At 41.2% G+C, this 21,724-nt stretch overlaps 1 protein-coding gene across 4 annotated transcripts in view; it reads right to left on the reverse strand.

Moving 5' to 3' along the window:
• unc5cb (unc-5 netrin receptor Cb) overlaps positions 1-21,724 on the reverse strand; it is a 155,265-nt gene that overhangs the window by 53,981 nt on the left and 79,560 nt on the right. For all 4 annotated transcript variants that reach the window (XM_034312753.2, XM_034312752.2, XM_034312751.2 and 1 more), the window contains exons 3-4: positions 20,279-20,422; positions 8,240-8,343 (exon numbers count right to left, since the gene is read on the reverse strand). In XM_034312753.2, the coding sequence (XP_034168644.2) occupies positions 8,240-8,343; positions 20,279-20,422 (248 nt within the window). The remainder of the gene's footprint in view (positions 1-8,239; positions 8,344-20,278; positions 20,423-21,724) is intronic.

A 21,724-nucleotide genomic window follows, 5' to 3' on the forward strand; every position in this document is an offset into this window, starting at 1 on the left:
CAGGTTCCCTAGTTAGCTAGCTAACATTAGGTTAACTATTAGGCTGTGTACTAGTTAGAAAGCTAGCTAACCTTAGGCTATTATACTGTGTACACGTACATTAGCAAGCTAGCTAACATTAGGCTAAGTAGGTTGACATTAGGATAGGTTGACTAGCGAGCTGGCTGCCTTTAGGGTAACTATTTCATTGTGTACATGGTTCCCCAGCAAGCTAGCAAACCTTAAGCAAAGTATTATATTTTATAAACCAGCAGAGAAGTTCCCTAGCAAGCTAACTAACCTTAGAATAGCTATTATTTAAGTAAAACCATAGCAAGTGTTTCCTGCTAAAAATCACTTATGTTGCTGTCAATCAAGAAAATGTTTCCGTTGTATTCAGTGCACTTGTTGAGTTAATAGTCAATAGTCCAAAATCTGGATTTCTGAGTGCACGTAGATGCTTCTAAGTTGGCAAACAGTATCGCACTCCTGCGGCGTACAGCGAGGGTTTGGAAGTTCCTCCAGCCGTCTCCTAGGCTGTGTAAAATGGGTCACTGTTTTTTGGAGGCAGTATAGGCCTCTACCCCAGGGTGCACCAATAACTTTCTCCCCACCAGCGCCCGGCAGGACCCCAGCCTGCCCGGCAACTGCCTGAATGAAAAACTCCGCTGCCATGGCGATGGGCTCACCAAGCGCATCGGCATGCTGTCACCTTTGAACCCTGTCTTTATCTAAGCACTCTGACAAGTGTTTCTAAGAGCCATGAGAAAAGGAAGAGAGAAACAGAAATACAGCCTCCTTTCACAGCACAGACTTAAGACCATTTTATGGGCTTGCCAAGACGCTGCTTTTGCAAAAGGGGGTCATGAAAGGAAGGTAAAGAAAAGCCAAAAAAAAAAAAGCTTTTGCTTGCTTGTGATCGAGCTCTTTCGGAGCACATAAAAGAGTTCATGGACGGAAATGAATAGCGAGGCTTTTCAAAGGGTTGCCAAATCCTCATATCCTTGACCCCCCTCCAGCTGAAATTCATCTCTTAAAATGATTTGATGGATGCTTGTGAAAGCAAAACTACAAGCTGGGAATGAAAAACAAATAATAATAATAATAATAATAATGATAATAATAATAATAATAATGTTCCCATTTAATGTTAAAATCCAAAATCTTTTCTCTCACACTTCATTAAACCCATTAAAAATGCAAGGGGAATGGAAACATATGTAAAGAAAACTCCAGAGAGGCATTGAATCGGCTCTAATATATTCACAGCACATGATTCATACGAATGATCCAACTGCTGTGCTATTTTGCAGTGGAAAAAAAGCCACAGTCGCAGTATGTCATGCACATTCTTAATGGGCAGGAGAAAGTGCCAAGATAAATGTCTGCAGCTTGTTTTCCTTGTACAGGTTTGGAAGTGCTGGCACTATCAGATGAAGACGGTTCCACCAGCTTGGGCCGGCAAAGGGCAGGCTGAAATACATCTCTTTGCCTAGGGATTCGTCTGTCAAGTCAGAAGCGCAGACAGACAAAGCGCTTCCTGGAAGGGAGTTTATAAGTTTCCGAGTGAATGGAGTCTGTGAGTCCAATTGGCCTGGATGTTCATGTGCCTCCTGAGTGATGGGAAAATGAATTATCTGATTGTTCGTGCATTTGGGTTACAAAATGGCGCATTCCGTAAGCCTCATTTCCGAGGCAAACAACACATTGAGCATTTGCATAGAAAGCGGGGGTACGCTACATTTACAGGTGACATTCTCAAGCCCAAACAATGGCCTGCTTGCTTCAGAAGGCCATTAGCATAATGTGTTGCTCTACAGGTTTTTTGATTACATTTGACCGATGTTACCTCCGTCATTACATAATCCTAATCACTTGTGCGTGGACAGTACAATCCTGTGTCATAATGCAAAAAGCGGGACACGTCCTTGCAATCATACTCCATTTTCACAAACTGATTTGTGACAAAATCTTGATAAGCCATTTTTTTGTATAATACAGTAAACAGGAAACGTACAGAAAACAAAGCTATCTGCTGTACTTCACTGTAGTCTGATTTGATTGGGGATTTGTACACCTGATCCAAACGCCTGATAGTTAAATCACACAAAAGGACGTAATGTATGAGCAACACGAGTAGGATGGACAATTGCATTAGACTATAATCCTTGCTTAATCAGATTGTTTTTCCTTCCCTCCGCACAGCAAGAGTTATGCCGTGGATCAAACGAGAGCCATAGCTTTCACGTTTCAGCTTGTCTCGTCTCTCTCTTTCAGGTTCCTGTCTGCTGTTGGGAGATATCTTTACTTTTCCTTTTTGGAGGAATAATCACTGCAGATTTTTGTAAATGCATACGCAGCCATAGCCGCAAGCCATCTGTTTTCTCTCCGGGAGATTTGTGAAACATAAGACGCCTGCGACTGTAGAAATACGTAGGAAAAAAGAGCAAGAAAGCAGAAGCTGAGGAAGAAGAGACGAGCAGAAGAAAAGAATGGGGACCAGTTTATCCAACTTGGATTTGGTGACTTTTTAGACCCCTTTAACGAGTTTATTTAAAAAAAAAGAGCCTAGTGACAAATCCAGTCTTTTTAGCACCAGTTAGTGAATGTCCTGTACCTGATGTGGCTCTCCAGCTCTCCTCAGGTTCAACTGACACCGATCACCATCACTGATCACTACTGTTTCCAATGACCATTCACTGATGAGTATTGTTCCAAACAACCAATCACTAATCACCATTATTTCCAAAAACCAATCAATGACCACTTGTTTCCAATGACCAATCAATGATCACCATTTTTCCCAACAATCACTAATCACATTTCTTCCCAACCATGAATTATTGATGACCATTGTTCCAAAAAATCAGACCACAACTATTTCCAACAACCAATCACTAATCACCATTGTTTCCAATGACCAATCACTGATCCCCATTGTTCCCAAAAACCAATGCCTAAATAAGAAAATGGTTTGTTTTTGGTGCCATGACCATAGACTTCATTCTATAAGAAATAAGTTAGAATCTATTATTTCACAGCACTGCTGAATTTCCACTTTGATTGGTCAGAGGTTATTGATGAATTTTCTACAACAGCAGCTCTGGCAGTAGGCTGTAAGGCAAATCACAGGTTTTCCGCCATGGGAAAGCAGGCCACATCACCCCACCCTGTCACTGATTATGTTCCTGTAACAGAATGCCCTAAGGTGTTTTATTCCAGACTTATTTTCTATTCTAATAAAACCCCAGTCTATTTAGTGTCTTCAAACCTCCTTCATGTACCATGTTTTGTTATGCAAATGATAATAATTCAATGAATATGCAAATTAGTCCATGATGTCATCCGGTGACTTCGGGTGACTTTCTGCACATGCGTTAGACTGATCGAGAAAATCTAACTGTTAAAAAAAAAAAAAGCAACCACAAGGCCTGGATTTACTTCTTCACCTAGAGATGAGGTGAGGCGGGAACTAATCTGGCAGAATGACAAAGGCCACCGTGTGCCGCCAAAAACACACCTTCGGTTTAGTCATGCTGAAGATCCTTCAGTGTCCTGAGGAGCTGATGTGAGCCGACAGGGCTGGCAGGCGGCGCTAACCCCGGCTCTGTCCGATTCTGTGCAGTTTCTGCCTCTCGCTGCGTCTCCCAGCCAGATCCTGGCACTTGGTCAGGCCAACAGGGCAGCAGATGCACAGTGTCAATGCTCTCACCGGCCTATGAACCAATCCCATCCTGCTCCCTGCTAAAAAACTTCCAGATCAGCTTCCTGAGCTGCTGACGACCTCTCAGCGTCTACGCTAACGTTTCTGCCAATCTCATTAAAGAACAGCGAGGGGAGTAAATCAAATTGTCTCGTTTTTTTAACGCTCACTCCTAGCTTGTTGTCACTTATGCCAGATGTAATTGTTTAGCAGGATGAACATGGGAGAGAGAGAGAGAGAGAGAGAGAGAGAAGAAGCAAAATGTGCTAGATGTCATTGCAGAGAGGCTTCTGCTGTAGTGTGTGTGTGTGTGTTTGTGTGTGGAGAGAGTGAAGGAGGAAGGACTTGTGTTCTCACTCACAGCCCTGAGGCGAGCTGTTTACATCGCTGAAGACACAACGAGTCCTTATTGCATTGCATGATCTGTGTAATTTCATTCCTGGCTTGCTAGACTTCTCATTACAGCCATTCTGGCTCGATGCACCCTCGCTGCAAGAACCGCCATGACGAAGAGGGGCGAGAGAGAGAGAGAGAGACAGACGGAGAGAGAGAGAGAGAGAGAGAGAGAGAGACAGACGGAGAGAGAGAGAGAGAGAAAGACAGATGGAGAGAGAGAGAGCGTGAGAGACATCAATCAGGCGTATAGAAGAACAAAATGTTGCTTTAATTCTGACAAAGATATGAGTAAAAAAAAAAGACAAAAAAAAAAAAAATTCTATTCATCTTGTTATAACCTCTTCACAGCTAAATGTCTATAAACACCCGTTTTTTTATTTTATTTCCTGATAGTATTTTATTTCCTGAAGTATTTTTAGTATCTGATATGCTAAATTGGTTTTGCCTTAGGTGTTTCTCCAGCATTAACACCGGTTCTTCTTCTTTTTTTTCTAAACAAGAAAGCACTCTCCATTTTCTAAAATCAGAGGTGAGCAGCTCCCTACTGATTATGGCCCGCTTAGTACTGTCAGCACTTCCATCAGCGGTGGAGGCGCCACAGTTCCAGTCACTTAACTGCCAATTTCCAGGTCAGCCGTGGCCCCTTTTCAGAGCAACATCAAATCGGTGCTCTCTGCTTTCAAATCGGCATCTGACATTCCTCTGATTTTACCCAGAAAGCAGTTTTTTCTGAGGTTTAGCCCTCACATTCTGCCTGAAATATACATCTTATTTCAAAATACTCAACAGATATTACATGCATTTCGATCAAGGGTTAAGAAAAAAAAAAAAAAAAAAAAAAAAAAAAATAGAATATATATATTTATTTTAAAATCTTACTTGGGTCAAAGGGGAAGTCAAAATTACGCTCGATTGCAAGCTAAAATCTGTCCATATTTAAATATAACAGTGTTTAAGAGTTAAAAAAAAAGGCAATCATTTTAATCATTTTTTAAAAATGAATAATTTGCATGGCTCAATTTGTATAAAAGGTTCTTTGTTTGCATTCACACGTGTGAATAAAAAATAAAAATCCAAAAAATGTATTAATAGATTAATCCAATATGTAATAATAGGAATTCAACACTTCAGGGGCATGCTGTTGAAAAAAATCAATGATGCAGTGGTGTGATGGACTTACTCTTACCACCCAAAGTTTATAATAAAGGTTGTACTTTTTATCCATTTACAGTTACATTTAACATTTTGGAATGTCCACAAAACAAGTGGGTAGCTTGCCCTGTTGGTTGCCGTGCTGCAGAGAAACCATAAAGCCCTCTGTCTGAGCTGTTGCAGACTCACCTCTAAGCACTGACACTGGAGACTCCTTCCATAAACTTACAAAATATCACCATACCAACAGTTACACATGTTTTCTAATCTGTTTATGTGGAGCGGATGTCCACAATGCAAGTCCCAGTGCAAGCCGTTACTATAGAAACGATAACGTATTTCAGAGAGCGCTTGTATAAACCTGCACTTCTGACCTTCTGACCAGTCAGAATCAGGAATTCAATAGCATTTTTTAATATAAATAAAGTTCAAATGCACAGAAATATGATGGATTAAAATATATCTCATGATGTGAGTCACAAGCTTTATAAAGAGTACCTGGATGGTCTAAATGTACAAGTGAAAAATTTTTTTTCATGCAAATGTAATTGAGTAACAAGAAGTACAAGAAATTACTTTCAATTATTCCAGGTGAGGTAAAAGTACTTCGTAACCAAGCTATAACCACGTATAATTACTTAAGCACTTTCTACCTCCAATTTCAATTAGCAATCTAAACAATACTAATGGAAATGGGTATGTTCAGCAATCCTCCTGATGGTGTGTGTGTGTGTGTGTGTGTGTGTGTGTGTGCAGTGGGAGCGTAAATAAAAGACTGCATGTCACAAAAACTAAAAAAACACCTTTTAGTTTCAAGCATACAGCGACGTTCGTTCAACGACGCTGGACATTTATTTCACCTCATTACTCTCAGGTCAAAATGACCTGCACATCATCTCAGTAATATTAATATGACTCCTAAAACGCTCAGTGGAGACATTTGGCCAAGCACACGGTTTATTTATTAACTATTTAACACATAAAGCCTTATGGCCTTGGCTTCGTTTCTCTAATGAACATGGATCATCATTTTTAAAATGCTATTTCTATTGCACAGATTATATTCGGGGTCATTTTAGGCTGAGAGTAATAAGGTGGTATAAAATGTTAAATGAACGACTGAAAAAAGAAGCAGCAATGGTTCAGTGGTTAAGGTTCTGAGCTACTGATCGAAAAGTTAAAACGGTCGAAGACGGCTTTTTACACGTGAAATGTAAACCTAGGATCTCCAAAGAGCAAAAGAACCTTTGATGTTCCATTTCTATCTATATTGTTTATACTGATTATATATAAAATATAAGGATAGATTTTAAAAACTGAGATGCTGCATCAGTAGTTCTGGCTGTAATTCACATCACAGGTTCATATTAATGCGCTCAATCTAATACATTATCGTTTCCGTAGTAACAACTTCTATATCTAAGAATCTAAGACTAATAATAAACAAACTGTATAAAACGTATAACAACAAAAAAAACACTATCAGTATGGTGACGTTTTCACCATAGGAGATGTTTATTTAACATTTCTGGAAGGAGTCTCCAGTGCCAGCGGTTTGTACCATGTGGCAAGCTGCATTTTTTTAGGCTGGCGAGGTAAAAAACTGTTTATAGTTGCTATAAATATTTAAATGTAACTACAAATGGATAAAAAGTATATGTCATTCTTTGATAAGTAAAAATTTGCAATCGCTGGAAAATTGCTGTAGTATAAGAGGAATAAAAATACTCCATGATGTGCTGTTATTGGAAAATAATCAGCTTTGTTGTGGTAATAGTAACTCCATTTCCCATCCAACCCCCTCATCGTTGATTACTTTCCTAAAACAGCATACACGCAAATGATTAGTACAGAATATCTTTATTGTCATCTTGGAAGTACAATGGAATTTATTAGTTGTACGGAATTGGGTCTTGTCAGTATATCGTCAATGAAGAGGAAACTCGCTAATTGGGTGTAATTCACTCATGCAGGCTTATTAGCATTACTTGTGCTAATGATAGACTCAGCTTTTCCTGCAGCGGGGGAGACATAAGCGGTCATTCTGCACAAGCATTTGAAGTCTGTAGGAAATATCCCGAGCTACATTTCAAAAGCTGCAACAGGGCTTGAAAGGGCTTCTTATCTGCACCGAGCCATCCGTTTAAACCACTGCAGAAAGTATGCCTTGAGCCAGCAATATTTTTTTTTTCATAAAAGCCTTTTCTGTTAGGGACCTTTTAAAAGAAATCATACATAATGAGCCCTAATGCATAACGTTGCCTTCTTTGTGGCGTTACTTTGAATACACGCCCACTCCCATTTAGCATTCCCGTATTACGGGATGAAGCGCTGTTCTACAGTAGATAGGATAAAGTTAATGGTGACACGTGTTAAGATGATTATGAGGCTGGTGAAAAAAATAAATAAATAAAACAGAGCCTGAGGGTGTAACGGTAAACCTTCCTCTCAAATCTGTCCTTTTGGGTGGTTAAGCCTGCCTGCAGGACACTCAGCTCATGGATTTTCCATAAATTTGTACTCGAGGGGTGCAACGTGGCCTTTCGTCATTGCGCTTGAGGGTTTTAAATTGTATTTTTTTGTCATCGTAAAGATGCATGCCTTCCTTTTAAGAGCTTTTCTTTTCTTTTCATTTCAAAGAAACCACGAAAGAAAGCTTTGCAGAAAAAAGGACCCGTGTATTAATCCTATTTAGCTGAAACTTTCTGGTATAGTTAGGCCAAGTTCATCTGACAGTCCACTGCAGGTACAATCGATGTCCGGATCAATATGTCCCGTGCAGCTAAATACAGATTAACAGGTGGCCACTGAGGCAAATGTTTCTAAACAATGTCTGACATTTAGGCTTAGTGATTTAGTTATCTGCTCGTCAGCTAGCATGGACTTTGGCTTGCCTTTTGTTCTGCTAACAAAAGACAGTCTCTAATTTGATATAAACTTCATCTGCAGAGTACTGCGGTGTTGTTTTGTTGTGTGGTACAAGCAGTGGATGAGGTCAAGATGACGCACCTCTGCAGCAGGAACTCCTTCAGGTGGACGGCACTGGAGGAGCACTTCCTGTTCGAGAGACACCTCTTTCCCCAAAGGCTCCTGGTCAAAGGATTTTCGGAGATCTGGCAAATAAAAACATACGGACATGTTAGAAATTAGTATCGTGCATCGGTCCAATACAGTTCTCATTTCCTCGTTCCAACATTTGACAGGAGTTCATTGCTAGCTGCACACAGCAGTAACCAGTGTTAGCTAGACAAGAAAAAATGTCTACGTTAACGCAAGTTGAGTGAAACTAACAGCAGCTCGTACCCAGTACGTTGTTATTGATGATCAGTCATCGTCAACGAGGGATTCAGATGCAATGAAAACGAAAACATACTTGACTTACCCGAAGTTAAACATCGTTTAAACATCCAAAGTTAAACATCGCTCCTGCCCAGTGCAACCCAACTTGATCCAAGGTAACGAATGTAGCTAGCCAATGTACTCACCTAGCTAACATTATAAAGAACGAGCCTAGTAACCTAGATTTAATGGACATTGTTGAAATCGGAGAAGCATAAACATAGCTAAATAACCTTCCGTGATGTGGCAGATCGATTGATACGAAGTAGGTTACTCATTTCGGTATCAGTATCGGTATCAGTACTGACAAGTACCAAATTACTCGTACTCGAAAAAATGGTATCAATGCATCCCTGGTCATGACTGTAATTTCTTTCTATAATGAATTACTTGGTGGGAGCTTTTTTTCACATAGAACACTTTTACTTTCTTCAAAGTTCTATGAATATGCAAATTAGAAATTCCCCAAGTACTACACATGACCCCTCACTTCCCCGGTTGCATGACCTCTATTTGCATATTGGTACATGATTGGCTGTTACACTTTCTGATGCAATAGCACCCCCATTTTTTTTTTGTCAGTTAACTGTTCAGTGCTACAGTGACCATTTTTTGCACAAAACTTGAAAAAATAAATTTCCTAAAGGTTAGGCTGACTTTAAATTCTTAATTCTAATGCCAGATAAAACCACACATCAAATGAAATCTGACTGTCAACCTCATCGGAAAGAGCTAAAATTCAGATTTTAGCACTCAGTTATGCGTTGCATATTTCATTTTAACTCATTTAAATATTCCCAGAGACGTGTTAGATTCTCTTTTCTGACTCCATCAGGAATGCAATTAAATTTTCTATTTATATGTAGCACTCTTCTCTTGCATCTTATGCCCTGGAAATCAAGGTTGTAATTGAACACGCAAGCCAAATACCAATGCTGTACTTTGGAAAGAAGGAGGTACAAAAAAAAAAAAAAGAGGAGTAAAGCTCAGCCCTTCAAGAATGCCATATTCTGGAAACGTGTCATTAGAAGGTGAGGACGGATCCAATATTTACGTCCGCATGCCCTTTTTCCTCTCAGGTGCTCATAAATCTGTCCACAGCTTCCTCCCTGACTCGGCTACACCTGCCGGAATGAAGATATTTTTCACTCGGGATGCACCACACTGTTCCGTGCCCCCCTAGTTCCTTGGATACATATTTGACTTTCAGCTCCAGTACAGCAATGTCACTGCTGTAAGGATGGAGAAAAGGAAAGTACATGCTGATTGCAGCTATTTATAGTGATGGGTTTTCTGGAAAGCTGTTTTGGTATGATGAGGATGTGGATTTCGACGACTTTCGAGGGAACTGAGCTTCAACACAAATGTTTAGGCGAGAAAAGGAAAAGGTTTTCTGAATCCAAGCTCTGTAGCACTGCTGCTTTGACACAAGGATCTGACGTTTATAATTCTCAGGACTACTCTTCCTGTTTATCTGCTGACACTTTTATTCGCTTTATCGCTGAGAGCAGAGTGGGATCAGCTTGACAAATGGCTTCCAACCCCTTTCTCCCTGATAGCAACAGTAGAACAACTCAGCAAGGCTGAAAAAAAAAAAAAAAACCACTAATACCGCTGCCTGTACAACCATTCAGGACAGTGTAATCCCACTGGAGAGAAATGATTGATTAACGTTTGTGACATGTTTAGAAAACGGCATCTAAATTTTTTTCATTTTTATGACAGGTTGACACCAAAGAGGACTTGAAGCCTTGCTGCTTCTGTCGAACTGGTGTAAAAAACATGCTGAATTACCATTCAGAGTAAATCATAGCGCCAAACTGCTACCAGGGGGCGGTTTTGTTTTGAAGGCGGGGCGAACTGTCTGCTTGCTAGTGGTTGATTTTCCTGTCCGCCATCAGGATTGGCGGTTGGAGTCACCTCGGGCCTCAAACCTGATCTCACGTATGAATTAGTTTGGCCGACAGTGATGGATGGCCGAGGCTGGCGCTGACACCTCCGGGTTTTCTCCATCTCTCCATCTCCTGCCCATCCTGTGCTCAACCACGCCAGCCTAGCGGGAAAGCGAAGGATTTCTTGCGCCACTCTAATAAAAATCCAATAGTTCTCCCCCTTTCTTGCACTTGATGAAATAGGTGAGAGGCCAGCAGGAGAACAGAGTGAGCAGAGAGGAGCGAGTCTCACTCGGCTAGCTTCGGACTTCATTACATATATATTATGTTCTGTAGGGAGAGCGTGATGTCAGGACGTGAGGAGGAGGTAATAACACACGAAGTAGAGCCCTACGGCAACCTGTTTAGGACCACAAACCTGAGAGGCTCCTTCGTATTCGGGCTGCCTGATGAAAGCCAGAACTGTGTGAGAAAGATTTAACTGTCTGAAAGTTTCACATTCTTTGGACTGGAGCAGAGAAACTGGAAAGAATTTCAGTAACACAATGACTATCTGTTTAATGTTCCAAATATCTGTATCTGGAATCAGAAGTGGGTGTGGACTAGCTTTTTTTTTTTTTTTTTTAAATACACTGGAAAAAACAGAGCTGCTGGGAAAAAAGTCATTACATTATAGTATGATTTTCCAGTAAAGATGTTCATTTTATAATGATGACAAACAACAAAATAATTGCGCAAAAAACTGAATAGTTGACATCCGGATAATGATCAGGTGACGTTTTATCCACCTTTAACTGTCCAGATTCCTGTTCTTGGCTGACAGGAGTGAAATCTGATGTGGTCTTCTGCTGGTGTAGCCCATCTGCATTAAGATTCAGCCTGTTCTGAGATGCTTTTCTGCTCACCACGTTTGTAAAGAGTGGCTGTTTGAGTTACTGTAGCCTTCCTGTCAGCTTGAACCAGTCTGGCCATCTTCCTCTGACCTCATTCATCCCGAAGACCTGCCGCTTGCTGAATGTTTTTTTGTTTTTCGCATCATTCTCTCCAGACTGTCCTGCGTAGAAGATCATGGAGTTTCTGAAATACTCAGACCAGTCCATCTGGCACCAACAACCATACCACTCGGTGTCAGCGTCACTCAGTGTCAGTGTCACTGAGAGCACGTTTTTCCCTAGTCTGAGGTATGATGTGAACATTAACTGAAGCTGCATGATTGGGTACATTGCCCTGCTGCCACATGATTGGCTAACTGAATGAATGAGCAGGTGTACATGTGTTACTAATAATGACACCTGGTGAGCGTATTCATGAATAATGTCTGTCAGCCTTGCGTGGTAACCTTGCACAAACTTGAAGAATTAGATGTAAATCTGGCAAGAGAATAAAAGCAAGTGCGAGAAAAATAAAGCCGGTAACTCACTGCTACTAATCCTACCAACGTGCTGTGGACACACCGACATACACAGCAGGCTGCCGTCCAACAGTTCTACCTTTCTGCTGTAAAACAAGCTCAGTCCAGCAGCACTCACACCAGCATGGGGTCTGCAACAAAAGCACGGCTTCTCAGCAAAGAAAACCCAACAAAGTTTACTCCACAATACAAGTTCAGCCTTAGGGAAGATCAGCTGATCAACTGGAATGCTAATATTCGAATGATTTATCCAATCTGAGCCATTACTATTATAGTGGACGTGCACTGACTGCCTTTCATATACATATATAATAAACAGATAACAGTAATTGCTTTACATGTGATATGATCACCCTTTTTCCATTTCTATTTCAACAAGACAAAGAAAAAGGGCTCAGATAAGCACACACTCAGAAGTGAGTTTCTGTCCTCTAGGGAAAAGCACTGCCAGTTCAGTCTCCTTAGGGAACATGGTTGGAAAACTGTTTGTGTTTCAAAACTGCAGAATCCCTGCATAGTGCTGTTAGAATAGTTATTCAGTGCTAGCTTAATACTTAAGACAGACTTGAGTTATTAAAAATGTTTTTATCATTTTGGAACTAGATTTATGTGCCTACTTTTTTTTTTTTTTTGCTGTTGGTAGACAGCCAGAGTGAGCAGGAGACATATTCCCAAAGAACAGCTATAGAAGTGCAACTGCTAGCCTCATCATGGTCTCAGTGGGGAGATGAACTTCCTCTTTATGTGGTGGAAGTGCACTTGCTGTGGGAGGGCACGTCACCTGTTCCTGGGTCAATGAGGGTACAAAAAAGACAAGCGCACACATATACACACAAATGCTTGTCTTACTATCCTTGTGAGGACCGTTCATTGATGTGATTTTTATTGCAGCTAATTAATGATATGCTAGGCCTAAATCTAAGCTTAGCCTTAACCTCAGTAAGCGAAAGGAAAGCTTTTAGGCTTTTTTTTTTTTTTTTTTTTTAAATTAAAACATTTTCCTCATGGGGACCAGCCAAATGTCCCCACAAGGTTAAAACTGTCAGATATTCCTATCCTTGTGGAGACATTTGGCCCTCAATAATTTATTAAAAAAAAAGCCCACACTCTAGAGCTCGGCAATACGACAATAAAATACAGGTATTGCGATAAATTTTGTTGTAATACACTTTTCTATAATATCATGAGTATTGTATTTTTTGACATTTTCTTATTAATGACTGTTAAAATGTTCTACCAAATCTTTGCAACATTAAACTTTTTACAAATTTTTTTTTTGATATCTCGCCATATTTTTTATAGATACTAAATAAAACTATCAGTTGTTCTTCACAACTGTTTAATGCAACACTGCAGCTACAGTATATATATAGTGTGTTGTAGAAATGTCTTCAAGTATTGTGATATGACATTTTTGTCGTACAGCTCACCCCTAACACGCGCACACACCGGGTTTCTGTACCCAAGGCTAATTTAGCATCGAGCGGCAATGCCTCTGGCTTCCTGCGTAATGGGAGAAAAGTCAGCGAGAAAGTGTGTGGGCGCTGATAAACAGCGGGTCGCTCAGCCTGTCTGTGCAGACTGAGCTAGCGACATGACGTGGCCCTGTAGGGGTCTGTCCACTGTGTGCCTGTTTCTCTCTCACACACACACTCACACACAGAAGAATGTGTGTGTGTGTGTGAGAGAGAGAGAGAGAGACAGAGAGAGATAGGGTGCGCAGAAGTCACTGTTCCTTCAGCAGCTCACACGTTTTCTATTTGCTTTAATTGCACTGACACAATGGTGACACCACTACAGGCCTGAGCGCACTTCCCATCTCCGAGCCTGGACCGTGACTTTCATTTATCCTTATACACAAGGAAAAAGGAGTGACTTGCGGCTTTCCGTTTACAAAACAGTGTTCGTGTGGGATGTCAGCGCAGATCTTTTCTCCCTTTCGTATACCAGCTGCCCCATCACTCAGTTTCTAAACCTTGAGTCATCCCATGATGCAATCTGAAATTTGTCAAGTTAAACCGTAATGGCGTCCTCTGTCACAACGCGCCATCCTTTCTGGCAAACACTGAGCACACACACCTCCATCTACCCAAATGTGTTTGCCCGCTGTCAGTGGCGTATGCTTCTAGGGCCATTACTGTAATAACGCATAGTGGGTCTCACTTTAAAGCGGCGATGGCGCCTGGGCGAGCCGGCTGCCACACTGCATTGCGATTGGCACTTTAAACAACTCGCTCCAATTACGAGCATTTTCATTCCATTACGGCCTTCCGCCGGCGCCCCCCTCCTTCCCCGGGGGCCTCTAGCGCTCCCCTGGACCAGTGTGGGTGGAATTAATTGGTTGTGCTGCTCCACGTGCGGGCTCGGAAACGGCATCGACTGCAAATCGAGCGCCTGTTGAGTTTCCGTCTTTTTGTTGTTTTTTTTTTTTTTAAAGTTTAGTTTGGTGCTTTTATCACACGTAGGCAGTTAGTGAGTTGTCTGCTGGATTTTAACGCATTAGCCCTTAAGCACTAATTGCCTAGTCTGAGTCAGTTCTCGAACAGAAGGAGAAATGCAAAAGTTTTCGGCAGAATGTCCGCATCTTTTGGACCTGCAGTTCTTCCTGGAGTTTACTCAAATCGTGGATTGGCTGGAGGCTGGATGTCTGTCTGATCGCCGCAATTATTCCGCTCCTTCAATAGCCCCTTATTCGCTCCTTCTGTCCCCGTTCCACTGACAATAAGCCCACTGGCTGGATTTCTAGAGGGTGACGCATTAAGCGGCCAATGAAGCCAGATAGCTGCCATGTAAAAGCACTTTGGGGTTCTCCAACAAGCGGCGTCCATATTTTTGTGCACTTCCAGCAGTTTGAAGAAATATGAGCGGTGAATAATGTTTGGGGGAATGAAGGGGGGCAGTGGAAATAAGCAAACGGCAAAAAAAACACTGGATTTATTACTCACTCTAATGGACAAAATGCATTACAATGCCATTGGTGATATGTAGTGGCACAACACAAAGTTCTTTTGCCATTACAAATTAATGACAAATGATGTAGAGGGCCATTTTGCTTATTGTGAAGTGTTTCAGCCTCAGTGCTTTCAGCCAAGCTGCATTTTTTTTTTTATCAAATTTAAACCAAGGAATGGGGTGAATAATAAACCTGACTTCAATTAAAAGTACACAAAGACACAATATTTTGAGAACTGCTTCACTTGACCTATCCATGTAGCTTCAGGGTGGGAAAAGCTCATTCTTCATCGCTGCAGAAATAACACGTTTATGCTGAAAGCTACCTTCATGCTGTGAAATTAAAAGCTGAGTTGTGAGGAACAAAATGATTACTTAGGCATGAGGAACATGAAGAAAAGGTTTGTGTAGTTGTGTAGCTGTGTGTGGGGGCGACAAAAGAAGGTGAATGTTTAGAAATAAGTTAAAAAAAGCCCTTAATCTGTGAAAGTTCACTTCCTAAGTTGTGTATACATGATCCCTGGGGAGACAAAGGAGCTGGGAGGAGGAAAGGGAAAGAAAGGAAAGTAAAAGAAGAGGCCTGAGGATACATTCCTGCGGAGCTACCTCGACTCACCGCAGAAATCCAGGCCGAGACTCAACATATGAGGACAATTACTCTAAGTGGATGTGTTTGGCTACTTGTCATGCTAAATTACACAAGTTTGCTGAATTATGGACTATTTCCATCCATTTTCTTTCACCCATCCCCCTCTTAAACGATTTGATCCTGATGCTGCAAAACAAGGCTTGGCATCGTCTCGGATCGCTGTGGAGAATGGAAGCGTGTTGGCATCTTACCTGCAGAACAGTAAAAGTCCTAATAGCTGGTCCGAGGGTAGAGACACATTCTTGCCATGAAAAGTGCCAGCACGAGGTTCTAGCTTTTTACGACTGAACTCTTAGTTTCAGAATAAGAGCCCTCAAAGTGCCTTGCACGTGATCCAGACCTCTGCATCTCCGACTCGCCTTCGGTTTCCATGGTAAGCTTCAAAACAGCTCGGGCTGTTTCCTGAATTCCAAAAGGCAAGAGGGAAAAACACTCGCTCCCGCACTCTCACGCCGATGACGTGACTAAATATTTAACTTTTAATCAGGAAGCATGCCCTTCGTAAAGCACAACAGATCACTCTGGCTCTTAAAAATGAATTTCCGCACCACATCGAGGACAACTCTGACTCATTCGCACAGAGAAAGACAGCGAAAGAGAAAAGGCACCATTTCCTCTTGTGAGTCATTCCTTAATCGTCGCACTTTGCGCTTTCCTAATTGCGTCCCACCTGGAATGGCTACAACTGAACAACCTGTTCTCTTTTCTCTCCCTTCCTCTGTCCTATTCTGTTACTCACTTTCTGTTCTCTCACTTTGTCGTTCCCTTTCGGTCTTTTTCAACTCTCTCTTGTCATTCTGTCACTCTTGCTCACCTCTCTTTGTCATTCTCTCTCTCTCCTCTCACAAGACCAGTCAAGTTTGACCAACCTCATTTTTCTTTGTAAAGAAAGCACATTCGTGCCCGTCTCAATCCCACCAGATCGAACAACTCACCCTCCTATAACTCAGCCTGAAAGTGCCCAGATGCCAACGGCCCCACAAATCACACCCACAATTAATAACCGCCATCCAACCACTGCTGCCCTTTTACAGCTCCCCCGCTTTATAGCCTTAACATTGATCACCATTCCTCAACAACAAATGCATGCTTATTTATTGCGCCAAGTGTTGCTTAGCCACTAATTAAAACGTCTTTCCAACACGGACGGAGAGGCTTGATTTTATTCCCACTAGTCTCAAGGGGAGATTTTAATAGGAGCGGATGAGGAATTTATTCAGATCTGAAGGAAAGGTTAGTGATGGCAGGCAGCCGATCACAGCCAATTAGAGAGATGAGTCAGGCTGCAGGCGATCCCTCACTAGAGAGCGCCCTTTCCTGCTGTTCTGAATCACGTCTTAGATATAAACGTTCCAGTGTGAACTTCAAAACTGGTCTCAGATCAGGGGGAAAAAACGGACAAAGAGCTGCCTGTCAGTGTCGGTTTCAGATGGGACACTCTGGCACGGGCTGGCACCTTCAGGACATGGAAGCATGGAAGAAACCATTTAGACGTGACCAAGAAGCTTGGAAAAATAATCTTCCACATATCACTACAAGGTAGAAACTGGAGTGTGCATATATACTGGGTTTTCCTATAATCACCAGGTGGTTATACCAACAAAAGCTGCCATTCGTCTTCTTAGTTTTAGTCACGATATGGACAATAGAAAAGTTCTTTCTTCCTCTTCTATGAAAACAAAATGCTACGTACAGCATTTTAAACAAATTCTCTTTAGATTTGATTCAATTTCACATTAATGAACTCAAACCATCGTCCATTTTCCTTGACAGAAAGCAACATCACCGGATCAAGCCGAGGAGACGAGAGCTGAAAGATTACTAGTGTGACATGGGGGAAGTGGGCGGGGCTTCCAGGGATGTCAGTTCATATCAGAGAGTTCAAAACACCTCGGAAACTCTCAATCATTCCAGATTCATATGTCGTATTGGCTCATTTTTGAGTGAACTCATACCAGCGTACTCCGATGTTAAAAATGCCTATGCGAAATTCGTAAAGGTTGGCAGCTAAGACTCACAGGACGCTTGAGCGTTTGAACCCACCGTCCTCCTTGAAAATGCATTAAAATTCAACCAGTGATGTTGAGAAAACACTTGTCTTCAGGTTTCAAGATCGTCATATGTTCCAGCGCCGGATGTTCTGCATCTTTGACATTTTCATCAGCCTGCTTGCTAAGCCTCGCATGTCTGATAATGGCATTCTCCGTAAGTAGCTGGAAAGTGCTGGAACAAGAGAAGATGAGGCACTCGAGCTGTTCTGCAGAAATCTGATTACAACACAATGCTGGAATGAGTGCTGTCTACTCTCGGCACAAGGACAGGAAAGAGAGGGAAAACAAAAAAAAAGAAAGAAAGAGCCAAACAATAAAGATAAGCCTTTATGGAAGGCTTGTTCATCTCGCCGCTGTTTATCTAGCATGACTGATTCATCTCGCAGAGAGCAGGGAGCATGTGTGTGTCTCACACACCAGCTCATTAGCCACGGTCAGGTATAAACACAGATTCCCACACACACGGATTCACAAATGCAGACATGCAAGTATAAACATCTTTACCTGGCAAGGAATTGATACGCAGATGAAGACGGAATGACGCACTGCAATGCAGCTGTCTCACCCACATGACGCTCACAACACTCCCACTCCTCTCAGGATTGAATGCACTCTTTGTTTTGACCCACTTCGTTTTCCATAATAATCAACCTGACGCTTATTACCTGCTGTGTGTAGTTAAGCTTGTCATTTTAAGTGATTCTGTGCGAAACTGAAAAGAATGAGTCATGGTCTTCATGTATTATAGTCCTCTAGTGTATTGATGTCATAGCTTCATGTTTTTGTTTTTTTTTTGTTATATTTTTTTAAACTCTATTTAGCTTGCTTTAGACCTTTACATTGTCAGGTTTGCTTCTTGGATCTGGGTTTTCCTAGTTAACATGTTTAGGTTATGCTTCAGTTTTTCTAGCTGTTCTAAAAAGTGCTTTTTTTTCTGTACAAAATACAATAAACACTCCTAAACACTCCTACAACATTGCTGCAACATTTTAATGGTTTCTATAATGTTGTGGTCGCTTACTTGGGCTGTATTCAGGGACAGGAATTTCAGATTTGTATAAATGAAATTCCTTCATCTTGTGAAATTTTGAACGGAACACAGGTAGCCCTTAATCGCCTGTAAAGGCGTCCACTCTATAAAAGATCACATCTTGCCTTTTGCTTAATAATTTAGGCATTTATTTACTTGGCATTGAGACTTACTTTAAATTGGAACTTTGTCACAGAAACATGAATCACATAGCTTCACCTATAGCTTCACAGTTCAGCAGTTAAAAAAAAAATATGAAAGAGTTTGTGTTTTATTTGCTCTTCCAGTTTCAAGGCCTGCAGCTTTTCAAGCAAGACCTTTTGACCAATCCTATACTTTGCTATTCAGTTCCTACAGCAATCACAAGGCTGATCATTTGGCAACGGGTGTGTGTTTGTCTTCAATCTATCTGTGCTGAAAAAACATGATATTAAACACCACATATCTATTTGGAATGAGCACATTTTTTATTGACTGTTAAACCTATTTATGAAAAAGGCCGGACAAAAATATTGGCACTGGTAAAAGGAAACAGTTTGGAGGAAAATGTCTCATGATTTTGTTTCTGATGAAAAATAGCTGATGTAAGTATACATTATTTGTTTGATTATTTTCAATGATGACTTTATTCCTTCCAACATAACAGTCTTCCAACCATTAGCATATGTAGATACAGTATCTTGGCAACATGCTGCCTTTGAAAGCATATCAAGTCACACTGTAGCCATAACAACGTTCTTACAAGTTCAAGCTAGTATCTAACTCACTAGCCTAGCTCGCTATGTAGATTATTTATTTTAGTAGTAGAAATAAAGAATGGTTTCACTCTGACCATCATGAGGTTGTTCGGCTTCGCTGTAGCTTTAGAGGCAGAAATTTAAGAGAATATGAGCTGCGTGTTGGCTTGACTGCATGCATCAACCATTAAAGGTGAATGTCTCAAGCTGTTATTTGTAGTTGCATTGCAACATTGAAACTCCACGTCCTCCATGTTTGTTTGTTCGTCTGTTTTGATTCTCACCTCCCTCCATCTTGTGATCTGACTTTTGGGGAGGTACAAAAAAAAAAGTGTCTGATGCGCCTGCTTTACTGGTAGCGCTTTTTAAAAGCAGTCGCATTCCACACACTCATAAAACGTTTTGGTGTTTGAGGAAAAAAAAAAAAACTCCAAGTGTGGAAGCAGTCCTGCTGTCTTAGACCCTTTAGAAATCTTTACAGGATGTTCTGACAGTGTTCTCCCTGCTTGTTTGTATTTATTTTTTTATTTATTTTGCTTGTGGACTCGGCCTTTACTGGGAGTGTTACAGCAGTCAGGTAATCCTGCATCGCAAAACTGCCACGTATGCAATTACGAGACTAAAAAAAAAAAAAAGAAAAAAAAAAGAAGAAAAGCACCACAATATATTCAAAAGTCCAGCTTTTCTGCAACCGCCTTTTAAACGTGGCATTTTAGCGGACAATAGCTTGTGGTTTTGTGTATTTCCTGTATAACCGCAGTACAGACAGCAGATACACAAACAGAAAGAATGTAAGCACAGGAGGACACGGTCACATTCTGTTCAGACTGAGTGAAGTGTGTGGGCCATTTCTCTGCCCCCGGGCTTGTTTTTTTACTCAGAACGGGACAAATCCTCAGAGACTTTTTCCACTGTGGTTAAAGAAGAGTTTTCCATTTGTGTTTGTGTTTGTGTGTGTGTGTTTGTGTGTTTATGTGTGTGACTCACAGGCAATGCGGACGTGGGCCTTGCGGCTCTTTGTGGTACCGGCTGAGCTCCAGGCCACGCACTGGCACCAGAAATCCTCGAGGCCGAAGAGCTCCTCCACCTGCTGCCGTGTGATCTCGATGCTCGCCTCCCTCACCACCAGACCTGAGAGACGGAGAGAGACAGAGACGTTTCCGTTAAAAAAAAAAAAAAAAAAAAAAAAAAAACTTTACTGACGCATTAAATCTCTCCTAATAAAAATTACAGAAAATAAAACATTATCCTAGCTGGCTGTAAAAAAAAATGTTGCCTGTTAGAACTGTAAAAAAGGAGAGAGAAAGAGAGAGAGACAGAGGGAGAGAGGGGGGGGGGGGGGGTGGCAAGAGAGAAGTGAAAGACAGAGAGAGTGAAAGATGAAGAGAGACAGAGATATTGAGACGGAGGTAAGGGCAAGAGAGAGAGACAGACACAAAAACAAACATAAAGTGAAAGATTGACAGAAAGAGAGGGAGAGCGAAAGAGAGATAATAATAGAAAAAAAAAACAAAAGAGGGTACAAAAGAGAGGCAAATGAAGAGAGACCGATTAAAAGAGAAAATTGGAGAGAAAGAAAAAACTGATGCACGGATGGGAAGACAGAAAAGACGTGAAGAAAATGTTGGAACGAGGAAGGGTATGAGAAAAGAGATAGATACAGAGACTGAGAGAAGGGAAAAAAAGCTACAAAGATAAAGAGAGGAGAAAGAAAAGAGAGATAGAGAGATAGAGAAAGGGGAAAGGAGAGACAGATAAGGTGTACAGAGAAGGGAAGGAAAGAGGAGAGAAGTAAAGAGACAGAGAGATCTCTATCAGAAAAGAGAGGTATGGAGATAGAGAGAATGGAAAGAAAAAGAAATACAGACAAACAAAGATAGAGAGAAGGGAAAGAAAAGAGAGGTACAATGATATCGAAATAGAGAAAAAAGGAAAGAAAAGAGAGAAATGAAGAGATAGAGACAAGCGAAAGAAAAGAGGGCAATACCAAGACAGAGAGGTAGAAAGAAGGGAAAGATAAGAGACAGATACAGAGACTGAGAGATAGAGAGAAGGGAAATATGAGAGTGATAAATTTGGAATAAAAGAAATACAGATACAGACAGCGAGACAGAGAGTAAGAACGAGTGAGGGATGGAACAGGAAGAGGAGAAATACAGAGAGATATAGCGATATAGGCAGAGCGAAAGAGGGAAGTGAAGAGAAAAGAGAGAGGAGAGGAGAGAAAACAGAGGTAGAGAGTGAGTACATAATTCAGCACCTGCACTGAGTGCAGATTAAAAGCTCTGTATAGGATGTTTATGTGTAACTGGAAAACTGCAACGCTTCACTGCGAGTCACTAAATCAACATTTCTCACCGCCGCCTGCGTTGGAGTTTTTTACAGCAGATCATTTAGAGTGGGCAAGCTTCATAAATACATACAACAAATAAA

This window comes from Pangasianodon hypophthalmus, chromosome 17, assembly GCF_027358585.1.
Source record: "Pangasianodon hypophthalmus isolate fPanHyp1 chromosome 17, fPanHyp1.pri, whole genome shotgun sequence".
Classification (NCBI taxonomy): domain Eukaryota; kingdom Metazoa; phylum Chordata; class Actinopteri; order Siluriformes; family Pangasiidae; genus Pangasianodon; species Pangasianodon hypophthalmus.